The sequence below is a fragment of the Aquarana catesbeiana genome, linkage group LG01 (assembly GCF_042186555.1).
Source record: "Aquarana catesbeiana isolate 2022-GZ linkage group LG01, ASM4218655v1, whole genome shotgun sequence".
NCBI lineage: Eukaryota > Metazoa > Chordata > Amphibia > Anura > Ranidae > Aquarana > Aquarana catesbeiana.
In genome coordinates this window covers 59,420,815-59,442,857 of record NC_133324.1, presented here as the reverse complement: position 1 = coordinate 59,442,857, position 22,043 = coordinate 59,420,815, and the positions used below count along the sequence as shown (strand labels likewise).

Sequence of the window (22,043 nt, the reverse complement as noted above, 5' to 3'; positions counted from 1 at the left end):
AACAATTTTGCATTTTTTGGCCATAAAAATTACATAAAGCTCCCAGGACCTATTTTCTGAAAGCAGAGGCCTTGTAGAATAAAGATATAGTAGTTGCATTTTTTTTATTTTATTTTTTTTTTTTTATTTCTTGTAATATTTGCCTATTTTCAGGACAAAAATATAATGAAATGAATTTTAGTGCACACAGTCACAATATATTACCCAATTTTTCTGTAAAATATAAAAGTAAGGTGAGTAAATAGATACCAAACATGTCAAGTCTTAAAATTGCGTGCGCCCGTTAAATACACGTAAAAATATGGTACACAAAAATCTCCATAGGCCAGGGTTTAAAAGCCTTTACTGCTCTTCATTTTAGAGTTAACCATGGGCTATGGTGCAGTCGCAGTTTACATACGTGTGTGTATGCGGGGCATCAGGCTTTTTTTGTTTTGTTTTTTTTATACATTTTATCATTATTTTATTTTTTTAAACTTTATTGATATGTGTTATTTGCCTGTAAAGGCCTCCATCGTGCAGACATCCAAATTCCCTGAGACTGCTGCTGGGCGCTGCCATTTTGGCACAATTAGTGACACATGGAGGTACAGGACTATAAATAGATACAAAATGGGTGCGACTTCAATTAGGCTTTAATGTAAATAATTTATGTGTTAAAGTGGAACTTTGCTCTCTCAATCTACGTTGACTATTTTCAATCCTCGTGCTGCTAGCATTAATAAATAGATAGGAAAGTATATCACGTAGCATGGCCCCCTAGAGGGCTGCTTAGAATTACCTGCTCATCTGCACGGCCATAACCTGGTGAACCTTCCAACCCACCTGACACTCTGGGTTCAGACATCCTTGTATCACTATATGGCAATAATCAAACAACTCAATGTATTTAGGTTCTGTGAATATTTTACTTGAGCCAACAAAAGGAGAAGTTGTCACAAAGAGGATATAATAGATCTGCTGAGTTCTAGGCAACAGCGCCAGCTCAGCAGAATGTTTCCTCCGAAAGACACAAGACAATATTTTAACAACGACAATACATATATGTACACTTCCTTTAGAGCAGTGGCTCTCAACCCCTCTAGTGCCGTGACCCCTTGATAAAATTTCCTAAGTTGTGGGGACCCCTAACAGTAAAATTATTTTCGTAGTGTGGGTTGTCAGCACCCAAGGCAAGACAAGTAATTTGCGCCCCTAACCCATAGACATTTAGTGAGTCCCTTCCACTCGTAAAGTATTAAAACCCCTTATGGTACATTTTAGGATGTACCACTCTTTCTCTTTGTTCTCATTTCTTTCCCTTTTATCTATCTCTATCCTAATTTCTTGTTTTTTCCCCCATCCCTCTCTCTAGCCGTTTTTCTTGTTCTTTCTCTTATTCTTTCTCTCCCTTTTTATTTGTTCCTCCCCCTCTTTTCCTCTCCCTTTATTTTATTCCCTATTTTTATTCCTTCTCTTGCTCCTTGGTGGGGGGGGGGGGGGGGATGGGATGAGTGGCAGTGCTGGGGGGAGTTCTGATCAGCCAACTTAGGTGCTCTTAATCAAGATCATCCGCTGATCTGAGAACTGTAGTGGGGACTTTTAATGGCAACTCTAATCACAGGTAGTGTTACTCATTGTCTCGTAGCAGTGACACCTATGCCGAAATCAGGAGATAGGTTTTCCTCCAGCCTCTCCCATTTCACATTCCTCACCAGTCAGCTGACCTCTAGTTTCTGCCCCCCAGCCATGCTGTGAACTGAGTGGGCGGCCGCAGGCTCCAGGAACAGCTCAGCTGGGCGGCCACAAAAAGGCTGGGAGAGAGGTGCTGGCTTAAGGAACAGCCCAGGATTCGGTGACCCCTGGCAAATCATCATTCGACCCCTGAGGGGGTCCCGACCCCCAGGTTGAGAACCACTGCTTTAGAGAGAATGTTACCCCCCAGACGGATGTTTTAGTTAACTGCTTATACTGCAACACTGTCACGATGGAACCTGGCCAGCCTACACGCTATCCTAGGAAGGGAGAGCAGGTCTAGAGAAGAGTAATATAGGGGCCTTGCTATAAGTAATGGCAATCCACGTTGCAGATCTGATGTTCTTCACCGGCTAGTCGGAGCTCGTTAACTGTAATCCATTATAATGAGAACAGTAGATTCCTTGTAGAGAAGAAACTAAAGGTGTCTGAGCACAGTGTTCAAATAATGCAGTAAAGTGATCTTGGAGTAGAGATGTCTGTGCAAAGTGTCTTAGTGTAACGTTGATAAAGAATAGATAAAGGGCAAGGGCAAGTTGCCCTCTCACCAACGACCAGATCTCCCGATGTCTTCCGAACAGTAACTTGTGTAGCGTCACTCATGCAGCGGATCCGCTGTCTCGATCTCCCGACATGGAACTTGCCACACACACCGACAAGTAGGTGAGCGGAGTGGTGCTGGAAAGCATGTCCCACAGTAAACACCAAAACTAGGCCCCTCAGGCCAGGGGTTGGAAGTAAGACTCTGCGTGGTAGGCCGCGACCTCTCTCTCCCTGTTGCACAGAGATGTTCATCTTGCATCAGGCCCAGGAGGAAGAGAGCCTCCGCGCGGGCTTCTGCTGCTTTTATAGCCACTCCCAGCAATTTTCAGATGGCAGCAAAGATCCCTGGGATATGTAGTCCTGGTACACAATCGCGTAAAGCAATCAGGCTCTAATCATGTGCTTAAAAAAAAAAAAAAAAAACCCCATTGGAATCTATGCATCCGCCACCCTGCATGTAGATTAGGGGCCGGGCACATGGATTAGGATTGTGCTCTACTGATCCTCTTATGTCATTGTAAGTCCCCCACACAGAGTCTGACCAATTGAAAAAAACAACTTACCGCAATCCCTAAGGAGGTGGAACACACTACTTGTTGATAGCCTGACACCGTGTGATCTATCCTGCCTAGTTCAAACATGGGAGAACTGTTTTGTATGCATAGCAAGAAAAAAAAAAAAAAAAAAAAATATATATATATATATATATATATATATATATATTTTTTTGTACTACAAAAAAAAAGATTTACCGTATTTATCGGCGTATAACACGCGCCGGCGTATAACACGCACTCCAAGTTTAGGAGGGAATTTTAAGGAAAAAAACTTTTAGGAGGGAAGTTTAAGGAAAAAAAACTTACATTTAAATGCCCATCAATGCAGCGTTATCGGTGTCCATCTGCAGCCTTGTCAGTGCATCCTTGCCCCAGTGTCCAGTGCAGCCTTGTCAGTGCAGCTTTGCCCCAGTGCAGAATTGTCAGTGCAGCCTTGTCAGTGCAGCTTTGCCCCAGTGCAGAATTGTCAGTGCAGCCTTGTCAGTGCAGCTTTGCCCCAGTGCAGCCATGTCCCCAGTGGTCAGTGCAGCTTTGCCCCAGTGCAGCCATGTCCCCAGTGGTCAGTGCAGCCTTGTCCCCAGTGCAGCCTTGTCCCCAGTGCAGCCATGTCCCCAGTGCAGCCATGTCCCCAGTGGTCAGTGCAGCCTTGTCCCCAGTGCAGCCATGTCCCCAGTGGTCAGTGCAGCCTTGTCCCCAGTGGTCAGTGCAGCCTTGTCCCCAGTGCAGCCATGTCCCCAGTGGTCAGTGCAGCCTTGTCCCCAGTGCAGCCATGTCCCCAGTGGTCAGTGCAGCCTTGTCCCCAGTGCAGGCATGTCCCCAGTGGTCAGTGCAGCCTTGTCCCCAACATACACCACCGCCGACATACACAAGTTACACTGTGTATTTTTAAATATGGCGCCGCTGAGTTCGGAGGGACTCGGGGGTGCTCGTTCAGCTGAACGAGCGCCGCCGAGAACACAGTGACTGGGCGGAGCCGAGATACACATAGCCGAGGGTTCTCGGCTCTTCTCGGCGCCGTTTACAGTCACGCCCAGTCCCTATGATGGATATAACAGAGGTCCAATGGCGGGACTGGGCGGGACTGTGAACGGCGCCGAGAAGAGCCGAGAACCCTCGGCTATGTGTATCTCGGCTCCGCCCAGTCACTGTGTTCTCGGCGGCGCTCGTTCAGCTGAACGAGCGCCCCCGAGTCCCTCCGAACTCCGCGGCGCCATATTTAAAAATACACGCTATGTGAATGTCGGCGGCGATCGCGGCGATCGCTCCGATAGTTCACAAAATAGCGGGCATCGACGTATAACACGCAACCACGATTTTCCCCTGATTTTAAGGGGAAAAAAGTGCGTGTTATACGCCGATAAATACGGTAATTGTGTTGATGTGTGCCAGAAAGACCCCACAGTGTCATCATGGGCCTGCCCAGCGTGATGATGTCAGTGAACCACGCTCATCTGATGTGTTGCGGCCCTTTGGACTTTTGAAAAGGTAGCCCACATACTAGGGAATAAAATAGTGGTACTTCCAATTTTTTTTATGTCACACAATATTTACGCTATAGTTTATGAAATGCAAAAACCTAGTAAAAAAATTGCCCTAAAGTTAATCTGTGGCCTCATCATACACACTGGCTCCCCAGCTGTTGCTGAGCAAAATAAAGGCAGCTTACTTTGTAAATGCAATTATTGCTGCAGCAGATTCTAGACATGGTACAGATCTGCCACTTTACAGGTAGACTAAAGGGACCCCCCAGGTGCTTCATTGGAAGGAATTTTTCATTTTTAGGCTTTCACTTTAAAAATAAAAAAATTACTGCTCATTTAAAAATGGCGTTTTTCACAAACTTTTTTTTATTGATACATGTCCTCCAGGGCAGGACCCAGACCCCTATAACCATTGTATGCCTAATTACTTGTATATAAGCCTTCAAAATGGGCACTTTTGATTTTTAATGTTCTGGTCCCATTGACTTTAATGTGGTTCGTTATTTGGGTCCAAACTTTTGCGGTGTTCGGAAGTTCTGGTGCGAACCAAACAGGAGTCCGTTTGGCCCATTCCTACTAAAGAAGCTGAGAGTAAAGGTGATGGACTGGCCAAGCATGTCTCCAGACCTAAACCCTATTGAGCATCTGTGGGGCATCCTCAAACGGAAGGTCGAGGAGTGCAAGGTCTCTAACATCCACCAGCTCTGTGATTTCATCATGGAGGAGTGGAAGAGGACTCCAGTGACAATCTGTGAAGCTCTGGTGAACTCCATGCCCATGAGGGTTAAGGCAGTGCTGGAAAATAATGGTGGCCACACAAAATATTGACACTTTGGGCCCAATTTGGACATTTTCAATTAGGGGTGTACTCACTTTTGTTGCCATCGGTTTAGACATTAACGGCAGGGTCTTGGCAATCTTCTTATAGCCTAGGCTTTTTTTTTGTAGAGCAACAATTATTTTTTTCAGATCCTCAGAGAGTTCTTTGCCACGAGGTGTCATGTTGAACTTCCAGTGACCAGTATGATACCAAATTTAACACACCTTCTCCCCATTCACACCTGATACCTTGTAACACTAACAGGTCACATGTCACCGGGGAGGGAAAATTTGGACATTTTCTTTTAGGGGTGTACTCACGTTTGTTGCCAGCCGTTTAGACATTAATGGCTGTGTGTTGAGTTATTTTGAGAGGACAGCAAATTTACACTGTTATACAAGCTGTACACTCACTACTTTACATTGTAGCAAAGTGTCATTTCTTCAGTGTTTTCACATGAAAAGATATAATAAAATATTTACAATAATGTGAGGGGTGTACTCACTTTTTAGTATTATTATTATTATACAGGATTTATATAGCGCCAACAGTTTGTGCAGTGCTTTACAACATGGGGGCAGACAGTACACTTACAATACAAATCAATACAGGAGGGATCAGAGGGCCCTGCTCGTTAGAGCTTACAATCTAGAAGGGAGGGTCAAGTGGACCACTTTTGTGAGATACTGTAATTATTACATTTAGGCAGAAAAATGCTCAGACATGCGCTAAAACAGTCAAAAATGCACAAATCAAACGTTTCCATGCATTTCTATTGAACTAAAAACGCTCTCAAAAACCTACCAATCTGCCCAATTCGAGCTACAAAAAAAGCTCCAGAACTTTCTTGAGCTTCAGGCGGCTTGCAGTGGAGATGTGAGCCATCTCCATAGAGAATAATAGATTTTTTTCTCCTCCAGCGTTTTGGAACTTCGAGCAGTGAAACGCTGAGGTGTGAATGGGGCCTAATGCCGCGTACACACGAGCGGAGATTTCAACCGGACTGGTCCGATGGTCTATCCGACGGACTTTTGGCGGACTTCCGACGGACTTTCCGAACAAATGGACTTGGCTACACACCATCACACCAAAGTCCGACGGATTCGTACGTGGTGACGTACGACCGAACTAAAATAAGGAAGTTGATAGCCAGTAGCCAATAGCTGCCCTAGCATCGGTTTTCGTCCGTCAGACTAGCATACAAACGAGCGGACTTTTCGACCGGACTCGAGTCCGTCGGAAAGATTTAAAAACATGTTCCAAATCTAAAGTTCGTCAGATTTTCGTCCGAAAAAGTCCGCTGCAGGTCCGATGGAGCCCACACATGGTCGAATTGTCTGTCGGACCAGTCCGGTCGAAAAGTCCGCTCGTGTGTACGCAGCATAAGAGCTCAGCACTGGCAGAGCACACAGGAAATATGCAGCTCACAACATTTTTTGCAGGATCAACATGTTCTTTTTGCACCAAGCAAACTGATAGAAGAAAATGCTTTCAATGAAATATTTAAGAGATCAAAGGCAGCAAATAAGAAGCAGTTGTTGGGGTTTACATTCTCTTTAATGAAAACTTAAAAGAAGATTTGTAGGTCATAGGAAATAAAGGAATTCATACTGGTCCTGTGTCTACCTATTCAGGACAATCCTTGAGGCTTTGGAAGAGATCAGGTTTTAATATCTCATACCCTGGAGGGGGGGGGGGAGAGAGGGGGTTTAATAATTACGTGAAAGGCAATAAAGGTTTAATGGAGGGTTTTAAAGTGCTGCTTGCTTACACTTCCAGACATCAGACAGCAATGGGTAATAATTCATGTAGAGACAGTCTGGGTGTCTTAGAAATATAATTGTTTAACATTAACCCTTCTTTAGACTGGCCATGTTTGGCAAGTTACCTCATGTGCATTGACATGGTGTATTTTGTGCATTAAAGTAGAACTATAGGCAAAACTTTTTTCTTTTTATTTTGGATAAAGCAATGGTGGGTCAGCTTTTCTTTTTTTTTTTTTTCCGCCACCTGTGTCCCATTGCAGAGATTTACCTTCACTTCCTGTCCCATAGCCAAACAGGAAGTGAGAGGAAATTGCTGCAAATGAAGGGGATTCCTTAGAGCCCCCCAGGTCACCAGAACTAGTGTCCCCATTGGAAGATTTCCCCTCTATTACTTTTCTGGGGACAACCCAAAATGTGGGATTTTCTTTTACTTTCACTGATAATGGTAAACAGGAGAAATAGAGAGGGGGGATCTCATTAATGGGACACAGACAGCAATAAAACCTGACAGGCTTTTTAATCCCGCTCTACTTTATCCAAAACTTAAAAAAAATGCCTTTGCCTTTAGTTATACGTTACCCCCTTCCTGACCAGAGCACTTTTTGCGATTCGGCACTGCGTCGCTTTAACTGACAATTTTGCGGTCGTGCGACGTTGCACCCAAACAAAATTGACGTCCTTTTTTCCCCACAAATAGAGCTTTCTTTTGGTGGTATTTGATCACCTCTGCGGTTTTGACTACATATACTTCTACATATTTTTGGTACAAAAAATCGCAATAAGCGTATATTGATTGGTTTGCGCAAAAGTTATAGCGTCTACAAAATAGGGGATAGTCTTATGGCATTTTTATTATTAATTTTATTTTATTAGTAATAGCGGCGATCTGCGATTTTTATCGGGACTGCGGCATTATGGAGGACACATCGGACACTTTTGACACTATTTTGAGACCATTGTCATTTATACAGCGATCAGTGCTATAAAAATGCACTGATTACTGTGTAAATGACACTGGCAGGGAAGGGGTTAAACACTAGGAAGAGATCAAGGGGTTAAGTGTGTCCTAGGGAGTGATTCTAACTGTGGGGGGGGGGGGGCTACTACTCACATGTCAGAGATCACTGCTCCCAATGACAGGGAGCAGTGATCTCTGTCATGTCAGTAGGCAGAACGGGGAAATGCCTTGTTTACAAAGGCATCTCCCCGTTCTTCCGCTCAGTGACACGATCGCGAGCACCCAGTGGACATCGAGTCATGGTCATGGAGCACGCAGCGGGAGCGCGCCGCCGGAGGCGTGCGCTCACCCACAATGCCGCATCTTACAGGGGGCGTACCCATACTCTTATTTGCCCAGCCGTGCCATTGTGCCGACGTATATCGTCGTGCACTGGTCGGCATTTGGTTAAAGTGAAATTTCACTCTCCCAATCAACATTGATTATTTTTAATCCTCATGCTGCTAGCACCAGTAAATAGATAGGAAAGTATCTCATATTTACTTTTTTTTACTTTTTTTTTCTTTACATTTCTTTGGTTACTTCCTGGTTTCTGGCCTAGGCAAATGATGTAATACATCCCAGGAGTCTTCATGAGGGGAGGAGAGGAGGGGGGGGTTTTCTCAGCTAAGCACACTCTCCTGCATGCATGATTGAGCTAAGGACAGATGGGTTCCAGGAAGTAAATGCTACATGAATCATCTGCCCTTACTCAAGATGGCCATGGCCAGAAATGCTAGAGAGTTGTTTCTCAGCAAAATAATGCAGAGAAATGGATGGATGGGAAAGTTTGCTTTGAATATTAAAAATGAATTAAATAGTGTTTTTTGGCTTGTTGTGCTCAGATGCAGCGAAGATCTGCTTTAATGCGCAATGCATTGGAACCTATTATGACCGTTATGACCTTGGCATTGCGGAGCAGCATGGATCTGTTTCCACCTACTCTACTGGTGCGTTGGGGTGCCATTCATTGAAATGCACTGCACAGTGCTCAGTGTATTACCGTATATTGGGATAACATACTGTAAATCAAGAATTACCACAACCACTCAACACATGGTTATGGTAGCGAGAGCTCCGTGTTGGAGTGCTGCTGAGCTAGCCAGAACCAGCTCTTGAGGGAGTCTATTCCACATTTTCACAGCTCTTACTGTGAAGAAACCTTTCCTTATTTGGAGATAAAATCTCTTTTCCTCCAGACATAAAGAGTGCCCCCTTGTCCTCTGTGATGACCTTAATGTAAATAACTCAACACCAAGTTCGCTATATGGACCACTTCTGCATTTATACATGGTGATTATATCCCCCCTCAATATCCTCTTCTCAAGAGGGAATAAATTCAGTTCCTCTAATCTTTCCTCATAGCTGAGCTCCTCCATGCCTCTTATCAGTTTCGATGCCCTTCTCGGCACTTTCTCCAGTTCCCCGATATCCTTTTTGAGAACTGGTGCCCAAAACTGAGCTGCATATTCCAGATGAGGTCTTACTAATGATTTGTATAGGGGCAAAATGATATCTCTCTCTGGAGTCCATACCTCTCTTAATACAAGAAAACGGAAAATTGTATACTCACCTTTCCGTAATTTTCCTTTCCTGTCGCATCTCATGGCAGCATACACCTATGGGTTGTGGCTCCGCCCCCGCAACCTGATAGGACCGCGTAGCTATTAAAGTCTGAGAGAGCCCCTGCCCCAGCATTCTCCGTGTATATATACCTCACCTCAGATGGGTGGGCATTTGTATGCTGCCATGAGATGCGACAGGAAAGGAAAATTACGGAAAGGTGAGTATACAATTTTCCGTTTTCCTGTCGCATCATGGCAGCATACACCTATGGGGAATAACTCGCAAACTGGGTGGGTATGAGCAAAAGATAAGTTTTTTTATTTAGAAGGTATTGAGGAGTTAGCCTGAATAATTGCTCTCCCAAATTCTACCGTGGACAATCTAGCGGAGTCCACTTTATAATGAGAGATAAAAGTGGTTTTCGAAGACCAAGTGGCTGCTTTGCAGATGGTTTCGGCTGATACCCTGCAGTAGGCCGCCCAGGAGGTCGCCATTGCCCTTGTGGAGTGTGCCCTTAAGCCCTCAGGTACTCGTGCATTGTTAGATGTGTAAGCTCTCTTAATGATCTTCACCAACCATGCTGCGATGGTGCGAGAGGTTGCTGCTTGTCCTCTTCTAAACCCATGAGGAATGACCAGTAGGTCCTCTGTCTTCCTTAAATTGCTGGTTGCCAGGAGGTAGGCCTGGATATTCGACTTTATGTCAAGCGGATGTGGATCACCCTGTTCTGTGGATAGGGTGGGGAGACATAGTTCTTGGTTAAAGTGGAAAGATGATGACACTTTCGGGATGAAGCGATCCGATGGTTTTAAGACTACTTTGTCTGGATAGAACATCAAGTATGGTTCCTTAGCCTGTAAGGCCTGAATTTCCGATACCCTTTTAGCTGATGTAATTGCTATTAGGAAAGTGACTTTGAGAGTTAGGTCCCACAGGGAAACATTCTCTAACGGAAAAAATGGCTCATGGGATAAGGCTTCCAACACTACTGAAAGATCCCATGTCGGGAAGGAAGGTTTCCTAGGTGGTCTCAGCTTTAGGCAAGCCTTCTGAAATTGGATGATGAGAGGTTCTTGAGCCCATTTCACTCCTGTCATAGCGGATAGGGCTGATACATGTACCTTCAGGGTACTAGACCTAAGACCTTTATCTAGACCTAACTGGAGAAACTCGAGGATCTGAGGAACTGATGGAGATGCCGGGTTCCAGGATTGCTGTTGTGCGACTAAGAGAAAACTCTCCCAGACCCTTTTATAGGTTTTATTGGTCGTGGATTTTCTGGCCTGGAGGAGAGTGTTTATCACTTTCTGGGAGCAACCTTGGACTAAGAACCTAGTCCTTTCAATCTCCATGCTGTTAGATGCAGCCTCTCCGGAAATGGGTGAAGGAGTTGCCCCTGCGACAGTATATCCGCTGTCATTGGGAGTGTCAGTGGTTCTGCTGTGCTCAATTGGAGGAGCGTCGTAAATCATGGTCGTCTCGGCCAAAATGGGAGGACTGCTAGCACTGTGGCTTTCGACCTCTTGAGTCTGAGTAAGAATCTCGGAATGAGTGGTGTTGGCGGAAATATGTACCCCAAACGGAAGGTCCAGTCGTGTTGTAGGCAATCCGTGCCTTCTGCCGATGGGAAAGGAATTCTGGCTAGATATCTCTGGCATTTCGTGTTGACCGGTGTTGCCTCCAGGTCTATATCCGGTATCCCCCAGGTCTGGGTTATGAGGGTAAAGGCTTGGTGACTTAAGGCCCACTCGTTGTTTGATACAAAGGTCCGACTTAGGGAGTCGGCTAGTTGATTTTGGACTCCTGGGACATACGCTGCCGTTAATCCCGACAGGTTCAGCTGTGCCCACTCGAAGACTGGACGGACTTCCCGCATCATGGAGCGACTCCTGGTGCCCCCCTGCCTGTTGATATAGGCAACTGCCACTCTGTTGTCCAATTTTAGCAGGACCTCTTTCCCCCTGAGGAGGGGGCTGAAGGCTAACAGAGCTTGGAAAGCTGCTTTCATCTCCAATATATTTGAAACCACGTTCTGTGTTCTGAATGTCCAAAGGCCCTGGACTGCGTGATGGCGGTAGTGTGCCCCCCAGCCCTTCAGGCTGGCGTCTGAAGTGATTATTTCCTGAGGAAGAGGGACTATATGCCTGCATCTCTTCAGATTGTTCAATCTGGTCCACCACCAGAGTAATTGTTTTATTTCTTTCTGGACTACGATCGGCTGAGACAATGATACCCCGTTCCATTGTTTTAACAATGATGCTTGCAGAGGTCTGGTGTTCCATTGGGCCCATTGTACCATTGGGATGGTTGCTGAGAATGACCCCAGTATGCTGAGGTACTCTCGGGCTGGTAGTGTGGTAGAGGCTAATAACTTTCTTGCCTTCTGAATGAGGCTGGGAATTTTTTCCTGCGGAAGTTCCACCGTATTGAGACGGGTGTCTAGTTCCGCCCCCAGGAATATCATTCTCTGAGTGGGCTGCAGATTGCTTTTCCCCCAGTTTATGATCCAGCCGAAGTTTTGTAGGGTGGTAATCAGAATGGATCGATGCAGTAGAAGGGAATCCTGATTGTCTGCTAGCAAAAGGATGTCGTCCAGGTAATGATGGACCCTCAATCCTTGTTCTCTTAGTAAGGCTATTACTGGCAGTAAGATTTTTGTGAATGTCCTTGGAGCGGTGGAGATCCCGAACGGGAGGCTTCGGAATTGAAAATGATGTAGACCTACCGCAAAGCGGAGAAATTTTTGGAATGAGATGTGAATGGGGACGTGCAGATAGGCGTCTTGTAAATCGACGGAAAGCATCCAATCCCCGATATTCATGGCCCGAAGAATTGACTGGAGGCTCTCCATTTTGAATGTCTCGACTAAGATTGAGCGATTGAGATTCTTTAGATCCCCCGATTTCTTCTTCACCAGAAACAACGGGGAGTAGAATCCCGTTGACCTTTGGGATATTGGAACTTCCACTATGGCTTCCTTTTGTAACAGGTCTTGGACGTACTTTGTCAGTAGCATCCTTTTTTCCCGAGATGCAGGTAATCTGGTTACAGAGAATTGGTCTCTTGGAGCCCGTGTCTTGAATTTCCATTTGTGGCCGAACTGGACAGTGTCTATCGTCCATGGGTCCTTTATTGTATCCGCCCAGACCTGCTTGAAACTCATGAGTCTGGCCCCCACTAAAGCTGGTTGGGCGGACGCACCTTCAAAAAGACTTTTGTTCCCCTGACGCAGGGGTCTTAGACTTTTGGAGCTTGAGGAATGATGACTGGGGATTCTTCCAGTTCCTCCTATACTCTTTTCCGGGCCTGTAGGATCTTGCCTCTCTGTATTTATCTGGCAGATTTATTCTAGAAACCGGTGGTCTCTGCTGCCTGGGCCTCCTATCTGAAGGGATGAGTCCCGATTTTCCCCCCGTGACTTTAGAAATAGCCACGTCCAGTTTTTTTCCAAAAAGGTTTACGCCATCAAAGGGTATTTTGCACCAATTGAATTTTGAGGAGGGATCTGCCGACCAGGGTTTTAACCAGAGCGCCCTTCTGGCCATTACTGAGCTTAACATTGCTCTTGAAGTGGTTTTAATTATATCCACAGAGGCTTCTGCGACAAAGTCGCCTGCAAGACTAAGTTCTTGGAGTGCTGAGATAACTTTCTCCTGCTCTATTCCTTCCGATACCAGCTTCTCGGCCATCGTGGACCAGCTTGAGATAGCCTTACCGACGGCAGCCAATGCTATTGCTGGCCTGCAAGCGCCACCTGCCGAGAGGTAGGTTCTCTTAAGATCCAGATCGATCTTTCTATCCAGGACGTCTTTGAATGTGACTGCATCCTCTATTGGAAGTGTTACGTGCCTGGCGAGGCGCATTAGGGAGGAGTAGACCACTGGAGGAGATATTAGTGGGTTGACGTTAGGCTCTTTAAGTGGATAGAGTTTTGATAATCTGTTGCTGAGGCCAGTTTTTTTCTCTGGCTTTTGCCACTCATCCTTAATTAGATCCTCAAGTTCCTCAATGAACGGGAAGTTCTCTGGGTCTTTTTTAAGATTTGGAAAGTATTTCCTCACTTTTTGAGGAGTTTCTTTTCCTTCCACCCAGTCGAACGCCTCTTTTACTGACTTCACGAATGGGTCGATCAATGAGAAGTCGAAGCCGGTGGATGCCTCTAGATCATCAGTGTCAGAGAGAGGGTCTGACGTCTTTGATGATGATGGGGCAGTGGATGAGGTACTTTGTATAGGTCTGCTGGCTTCTGGCTCTGCGACTTGTGGTGATGGATCAATTGGTTCTCTTGCCTCTGTTTCTCTGTCTTTAGTTGCCTCAATGAAGCATGTGCGACAGGCCAGTTTGTCTGGAAGTGCTGTAGCACCGCAAATCCAGCAGGAGTTCCCGGGTGGACGGGAAGGCTGGGTGACAGGAGATTTCCTGCGCGCAGGGGATTTTTTGTGGTGGGAGCGACTATGCCTTGATCTTGATCGGCTTGTCCTGCGACTTGATCTGCTCCTCCTGCGACTTGAGCGGCTTCTGCGATTTGAGCGACTTCTGCCGCGCTCTGAGCGACTCTGCCTGTGGCTTGAGCGGCTCCTTCTTGAAGGCTCCCCTCGTCTTGAATGTGACGATCTGGAAGACCTGGTGGGGCTGTTCAATTTAAACAGCATTAGTGAGGGCTCTCTTTTTCCTTCTCTTCATACTTACCCATCATCCCCTCTTACCTAGTAGGCTGGCGATGGTCTACCTGGGCAACGGTCTCCATGAAAGGTGATGAATCAACCTATAATTATATAGGTGGCTTAGCATGCATGGGATAGCAGATAGTAAACAAGCAAAGAAAAAAGCCATCATAGATCTTACCTGGGCGTGGAGATAGCAAGAGAGAGACAGGGTAGATTAGCAAAAGAAATCCGGCCAAAATTCCCCCTTACAGGCTCAGGAGAGAAGAGACAAGAAAATGCTGACATTACAGCATTTTTAAACTTGCCGCCGTCCCGGGGTGATGACGTCACGCTCGAGCATGCTCAGATGCGCTCTGAGGCCTCCGACGCCATTTTGGAAGCTGGAAAGTGGGATGTCCTGACAAGCTGGAGCTATGGAGACAGACAGGAGGGGAAGTTACCCGCAGGTGCACAGAAAGGAGCTGGAGACCGCTGCGATCCATAAACCTGTTTAAGGTTTGTAATGTATTGTAACATACCCCTGAGACCATCAGAGTGGGGTTCCTTCCATTGAGCTCATTTAGAGGCTGTACAGGATAGGACTTCCACCCAGGAGAGGCTAGAACCTGGCTGGGGCGAATGTTTTAGGTAAGGGATGCATGTTTTCGGTCCTTGACAGGTGAGGAAAAAAAGGAGAATGCTGGGGCAGGGGCTCTCTCAGACTTTAATAGCTACGCGGTCCTATCAGGTTGCGGGGGCGGAGCCACAACCCATAGGTGTATGCTGCCATGATGCGACAGGAAAGGATTTTGCTCACTTTCGAAAAAGGCAACTTGTAATTGCATGTTATTATTAAGCTTATGATCTACCAGAACACCCAGATCCTTTTCCACCATTGACTGCCCCAGTTGTACTCGCCCTAGCATGTATGATGCATGCATATTCTTAGCCCCCAGTATTAACCATTTATGTATGGAATAAAGGGTATGCTGCAATCAGTTGTCCTGAATGAGGGCTGAGTTTGTCCATGTAGATGTAGTGTCAATCACTCTATACACCTTTATAGTGTAATAAGTAAAAGAAAAATTAGGAAGGAGAACTAACATTTTTTTCCCCTCTTTGCTTCTTCTACATCTGAATGTATGTACAAAGTTATATATGCAGATAGATATAAAGTAGATCTGTACTGCATGTATCTTACTTTGTGGGTTCCCAGCACCCCTTGTCGACTCTGCATTGCAGAAAGATATGAACGGTATTATTATACCTTGTGCGGTGTACTTAAAAGTCTTTCCTTTATAACTCAGTGAAGGGCATGGGAACAAAGACAGTCAATTGAATAATGTATTGAAAAGATCATAATCCATTTCAGCCTTTTTCATCCTTTTCAACACTGAGGATCCCTTAGAAATAAGTTGAAATCAGGTCTCAAGAAACCCCTACCAGTTTTTTTTTTTTTAGGTCTACAGCTCACAGTACATTAGCATGAATGGAGAGTTAGGATGCAAGATTAAAAAAAAAAAAAGAATGAGGCATGCAACAAGCCTTGTGTATTTGATACCCGCTTCATACAACAATTATTTTCAGTAATAATATAATTAAATTAAAGAAATACATTTAATTAAATTAATAATAAAAGCCAGAAAAGAAATTGCAAAGAGTTAAAGATTTTAGAGTACCTTTACATTGCTGGTTAGTGAAGTGTCCCTTTACGCCCCCCTTGGACCTCTGGTCAGTGAAAGACTCCTTTACATTGATGGTCACGGTCAGTAGGAAAAAGACCACCTGGTGGCCATTGGGAAGAATGCTCCTTACATTACAGCTTAGTAGAGAAGGGCCCATTACACTGGTGGCCATTGGCAGAAGGCACCATTTACATGGGTGGACATTGAGAAGAATGCTCCTTAAATTAGTGCTTAGTAGAGAAGGGCCCCTTTACACTGGTGGTCATTGGGCAGAATACTGCTTTTACTGGTGGTCATTGAGAAGAATGCTCCTAACATTAGTGCTTAATAGAGAAGGGCCACATTACACTAGTGGCCATTGGCAGAAGGCACCATGTACACGGGTGGCCATTGAGAAGACTGCTCCTTAAATTAGTGCTCAGTAGAGAAGGGTCCCATTACACTGGTGGTCATTGGGAAGAATACTGCTTTCACTGGTGGTCATCAAGAAGACTGCTCCTTAAATTAGTGCTCAGTAGAGAAGGGTCCCATTACACTGGTGGTCATTGGGAAGAATACTGCTTTCACTGGTGGTCATCAAGAAAACTGCTCCTTACATCGGTGCTCAAGTTCCCCATTACTCCAGAGTTAAAAAAATAATCCTGCCACTTTATAAAACTCTGGTGTGGCCACATCTGGTGCGGCCACATCTTGAGCATGTCGTCCAGTTGCCAGTTGCCATCTGGTCACCAATCCTCTGGAAGGATGTGCTGAAAATGGAGCGAGTCCAGAGAAGGGAGACCAAGCTGATAGGGGACTAGAGGACCTCAGTTACGAGGATTGACTACAAACATTAAACTTAATGTCCCTGAAGAGGAAATGCTTGAGGGGAGATATGATAGCACTATACAAACACCTCAATGGTGATTCTAGCTTAGGGAGTAAGCAATTCAGAGAATGTAAGAAAACACAGGGTCGTGCAATGAATTTGGAGGAGAAGCAGTTTAACCTTAAACTGCATAGGGGGTTTTTCACTGTCAGGGCGGTAAGGGTGTGGAACTCCCTTCCACAATCGGTGGTGTCAGACGGAAGTATACATAGTTTCAAAATACTCTTAGATAGGCATCTTAGCAAACACAGTATACATGGATATGAGAAATTTGTATTTGAAATGAACACACACACACCCAAACAGGTTGAACTGGATGGACTAGTGTCTTTATTCAACCTTACCAACCATGTAACTATGTACACTGGTGGTCACGAAGCAGAATGCTCCTCACACTTATGCCTCGTACACACGGTCGGATTTTCCGACGGGAAATGTTCGATGTGAGCTTGTTGTCAGAAATTCCAGCCGTGTGTAGGCTCCATCGGACATTTGCTGTCGGAATTTCCGACAACAAATGTTTGGAGAGCAGGTTCTCAAATTTTCCGACAACAGAACTTGTTGTCGGAAATTCCGAGCTTGTGTACACAATTCCGACGCACAAAAGTCCACGCATGCTCGGAACCAAGCAGAAGAGCCGCACTGGCTATTGAACTTCATTTTTCTCGGCTCGTCGTTCGTGTTGTACGTCACCGCGTTCTTGACGTTTCGGAATTTCCGACAACATTTGTGTGACCGTGTGTATGCAAGACAAGTTTGAGCCAACATCCGTCGGAAAAAAAATCTACGGTTTTCTTGTCGGAAAATCCTATGGTGTGTACGAGGCATTACATTAGTGGTCAGTAGAGAAAAGCTGCTTTACACTGGTAGTCAGTGCAAGAAGAGCCTCATTTCACTGGTAATCATTAATAAGAATGCTCCTTACACTGGTGATCATTGAGAAGAATGCTCCTTACACTGGTGATCATTGAGAAGAATGCTCCTTACACTGGTGATCATTGAGAAGAATGCTCCTTACACTGGTGATCATTGAGAAGCATGCTCCTTACACTGGTGATCATTGAGAAGAATGCTCCTTACACTGGTGATCATTGAGAAGCATGCTCCTTACACTGTTGATCATTGAGAAGAATGCTCCTTACACTGGTGATCATTGAGAAGAATGCTCCTTACACTGTTGATCATTGAGAAGAATGCTCCTTACACTGGTGGTCAGTAGAGAAGGGACCAATTAGTTGGTTGAACTAGATGGACTTGTGTCTTTTTTTTCAACCAGACTAATGTCCCCCTAACCATGTAACTACACTGGTGGTCATTAAGCAGAATACTCCATACACTACTTATCATTGAAAAGGATGCTCCTCACATTGATGGCCTTTGGAGAAGGGCCAGTTACATTGGTATTCATTGAGAGGAATGCTCTTCACATTGGTGGTCATTGTGAAGAATGCCCCCTTACAAATGGTCAGCTGATTGCTGTCAGGGGTTACATATCTGAAAAGAAGAAATTGGTCGAGGAACCACTATCAACCTCTGGAGGAACCCTAGTTGAGAAAGGTTTATTTAATTGAATTAAAAGAACAGCAAAGTGTGTTACATCATCAATAAAACTGGTGCCTATGTGACCTGTATAAGAGTGACTTTGACTTGAAAAATGCATTGAGTCTTGTTTTTTTTTTTTCTGTACCTATGTGCTTTCTGTAAAAGTTGGTTTGGTTCTGTAGGCGGACTCAGGAGCGAATGTCTGTCCATCCGCATCGGTTACGTCCTGGCTTCGACTTCAACCAACAAGTGCAGATGCCACAACCTTTGGGGTCCCGTTACTTGGCTGAAGGGACAGACTGGTAAGTGGATATTCCTGACAAACAAATATTACAAACATCTGTAGGCAAAGCGATGTATTGGTACGTTGCTGCCTACTTCCGGGTTTACGGTGCGCACATGCAACCACCCACCCCCCTCACCCCCACCCCCGGCCGGCTCCCGCTGTGATTGTACACAGCAGGAGCCTGTCAGCAAGTCCCAGCCAATGATTCAACACAGGGCTCAATTTGTCAGTTTCTCATCCCTTCAAAACAGGTATGATAAATTGAGAGATCATTAGTAAAAAGCAGTGCTCTGTACACACATTACACACAGTTAGGCACATATTTTACCCCTTGATCTCCCTAGATGTTAAATCCTTCCCAGCCATTAGTACAGTGACAGTGCACATTTTTAGCATTGGTCACTGTAATAATGACACTAGTGATGTCAGTGGCAGATAGTCAATTCCTCCCAGCATCAGTTAGTGTCAGATTGTCCGCAGCAATATCTCAGTCCCATTAGAAGTAGCTGTCCATTGCCATTAGTAGTATTAAAAAAAAAAAAAAAAAAAATGAAATTCCAGTATATATACCATAGTTTGTAGGCACTATAACTTTCACGCAAACCAATCAATGTACAGTTATTGTGATTTATTTCTTTTTTTTTATCAAAAACATGTAGCAGAATACATTTTGTCCAAAATTTATGAAGAGATTTTATTTTTTCAAATTTTTTTATTGGATATGTTTTATAGCAGAAAGTAGAAAAAATATATATATATATTTTTTTTTCAAAATGTTTTTTATCACAAAAAATGAAAAACCCAGTGGTGATCAAATACCAGCAAAAGAAATCTTTATTCTGTGAAAAAAAAAAAGTATATAAATTTTGTTTGGGTACAGCGTTGCATGATCGCGCAATCGGCGGTTAAAGTAACGCAGTGCCGAATAGCAAAAAAAATGGTCTTGTCATGAAGGGGGTAAATTCCTCCGGAGCTTAAAGTGATTGTAAAAAAAAAAAGCAGCTGATCAAACACAATCTGAGTTCGTTCAGCTGCTTCGGAGGGCAGTGGAGATATCAGGGATCTAAGAGACCCGTGATGTCTCCATAAAGAGTACCTGTCACCTGCCCAAAGCTATCACAGCGGGGGCTTGTTCGTTCAATAACGGTAAATGAAAATAAAATAAAAATCACCCAACTGTAGGAGGAACAAGATGAAGCCCGCAAGCCAATTAAACTGGAACCTTTCCCCTGCAGTGCCCCCTAGTGGCAGAAATGCATGCTTCTCTTGTTTTCCAATTGCATTGGGAAGTACAGTGTTACCTGAATTGTATTCCAGGATTTGCTTATCTTCAGCTGAGAGAACTTGCAATAATTTAAGACTTTACATAAAGTCTCAGAAATCTTTCATTAAGGTCTTCATGTTATAAAGTTTGAATACCCAGCCACTTTTTTTAAAGTGTTAAAAAAAAGTTTTCTAATAAAATAATAAAAATAATTTTACAAAATTTCAAATGCACTCTTGTCCCCTGTACATAAACACACACACAAATGCACGCATAGGTACACCAGGCATATGTAAAGTATGATTTCACGACACATGTGAGGTATCGCCACAAATGTCTGAGTGTGAGAGCAATAATTCTAGGGCACTAATTGACAAACTGATGAGCTGTAAAGGCTTTTAATGAGTCACCTATGGACAGTTTTAGGTACCGTAGTCTGTCGCCATTTTGCGGGGCTGCGCAATTTTAACATATTCAGTACCAATTTTTTGGACGCAAGCTAATCTTTTATATTTTATTAAAAAAAATTAGTTATTATGTTGTCTTTGTGTGCACTATAATTCATTTAAGTGTTTTTTTTTCTTCCTAAAAAATTTGCATAAATGGCTGCACATATATTATGTGACATGAATAAGTGGAACAACTACCATTTTTATTCTCCAGGGCCTCTGCTTTAAAATATATATATTATATGCAATTTTCTGGCAAAAACTGCTGATTTTAAACATGTATGTGAAAAATGTAAAAAATTTCCCCTAGACAGGAAGTGGTTAAACTTTATATTGACGTGGTTATTTACACAAAATGAACTCTTTAGAGTTTTTTTTTTTCTAAAAAGAAAAAAAAAAAAAAACTTGAAAAGACTATACATTCCCTTTAAGAAATTCTTCTGATCGTAACATTTTGGATGAGTTAGCGAAACACCTAATTGGTTACCCCAGCCGTAAACGGGCTCATTAACATGCGCGCGGGGAGCCAGTAGCTTGGGAAGGTACAGTACAATGTATGTGCTCGGTACAACATTAAGCCTTTAGCTTCTGTTATAAAACAGATGGAGTTTCCGTTTTCAAACATGATTTACTGGCGCCAGCTGCTCTCGCGCTTTCCATCGCCATGTGTTTACCGTAACAATAGGAGAATTTCTATAACAATCAGTCCTTCAAAAACTTAACACGGCCTTTTTGCCTGTCTACAGAACTCCAAACTTTGAGAACCCTGGCTCAAGTCTGACATTTTTTTTTATTTAAAGCTGAGTTTGGGGCACAAATGAAATAACGCCAAATAATTCAGTTATGTTTTCATTAAAAAAAAAAAAAAGTATAATAAAAGGTATACTGGGGCAAAAAAAAAGTATAGAAAAATACCTGCTGGTCTGCCAGAAATCCAGTGAGCTCTTATTTCCTGTCTGAGCTGACAACACAGTGCCTTTGCTGGACTAAAATCCCAAGCAGAGTTGTCAGCCCTGGCATACAAGATAAATGCAGCGCTGATAAACTCAGTGATCAGTAAAACAAGTGATATAAAAATTTCATTGAAAAAACAAGGTGAAAAAAAGAGAAAAGAAAACTAAAGCAAAGTCCCAAAATTTGATTGAAGAAAAACAAGGTGAAAAAAGAGAAAGCTAAAGCAAAGTCCCATTAGGATTAAAGAAAATATATAGAACAATGAACGCCCATCCAAATAAGAGTGATAATTTGCAGTGAGGAAATCCTTCATATAAGTGCTACCAGCTCCACACCCAGGTGAGAAAATAATCTGCTTACCAGAACACCATGATCACTAATCAGTGATCTCACCAAACATAGGGAATGATTTGGTCTCCCCAAGACCATTAAAAGGCTGCCTGGAACTGTAGCTGGTGCGGATGGTACTCAAAAAACATAAAAAAGAAAAGCTCCCATAGCATAATACTGTAAAAAAATGTTTAATATAATAAATAGACTTGCACTTACAAAGTAGAAGCTGTTTGAAAGCGGTACAGTGCTTGGTGGTTAAAAACGGAACCACAACATCTCCAGAAACTTCTGCTCACTTCCTGTGTAGTTCTGCCATCCACCTCCTGAGAGTAAAAGCTTGATGATGTCACTGTCGTAGGCTTCTCCCTGCATGTTTCGTCACTAGAAGACATCAACTGGGGAAGTTGTCAGCCCTGCCTGCTGAATTGCAGAACTCCACCTATCCTCCACCCTTCTCGGACACCCCTCCACATGCGTATATAGAGGATTTCTCCTAGTAAAACAATGCTGCTGCCTTGACTGCCAAGATCCTGCCAACACACTGTGTGCGTG

At 44.0% G+C, this 22,043-nt stretch overlaps 1 protein-coding gene across 2 annotated transcripts in view; it reads left to right on the top strand.

The window, feature by feature from the left end:
* The window catches only part of ARK2C (arkadia (RNF111) C-terminal like ring finger ubiquitin ligase 2C), a 155,521-nt gene that overhangs the window by 94,018 nt on the left and 39,460 nt on the right, over positions 1 to 22,043 (top strand). Inside the window, exon 3 of one of the 2 annotated variants that reach the window (XM_073619056.1) lies at positions 18,388 to 18,507. The exons of the other annotated variant lie outside the window; for it this stretch is intronic. Within the exon in view, the coding sequence (XP_073475157.1) occupies positions 18,388 to 18,507 (120 nt within the window). The remainder of the gene's footprint in view (positions 1 to 18,387; positions 18,508 to 22,043) is intronic. 2 annotated transcript variants of the gene reach the window in all.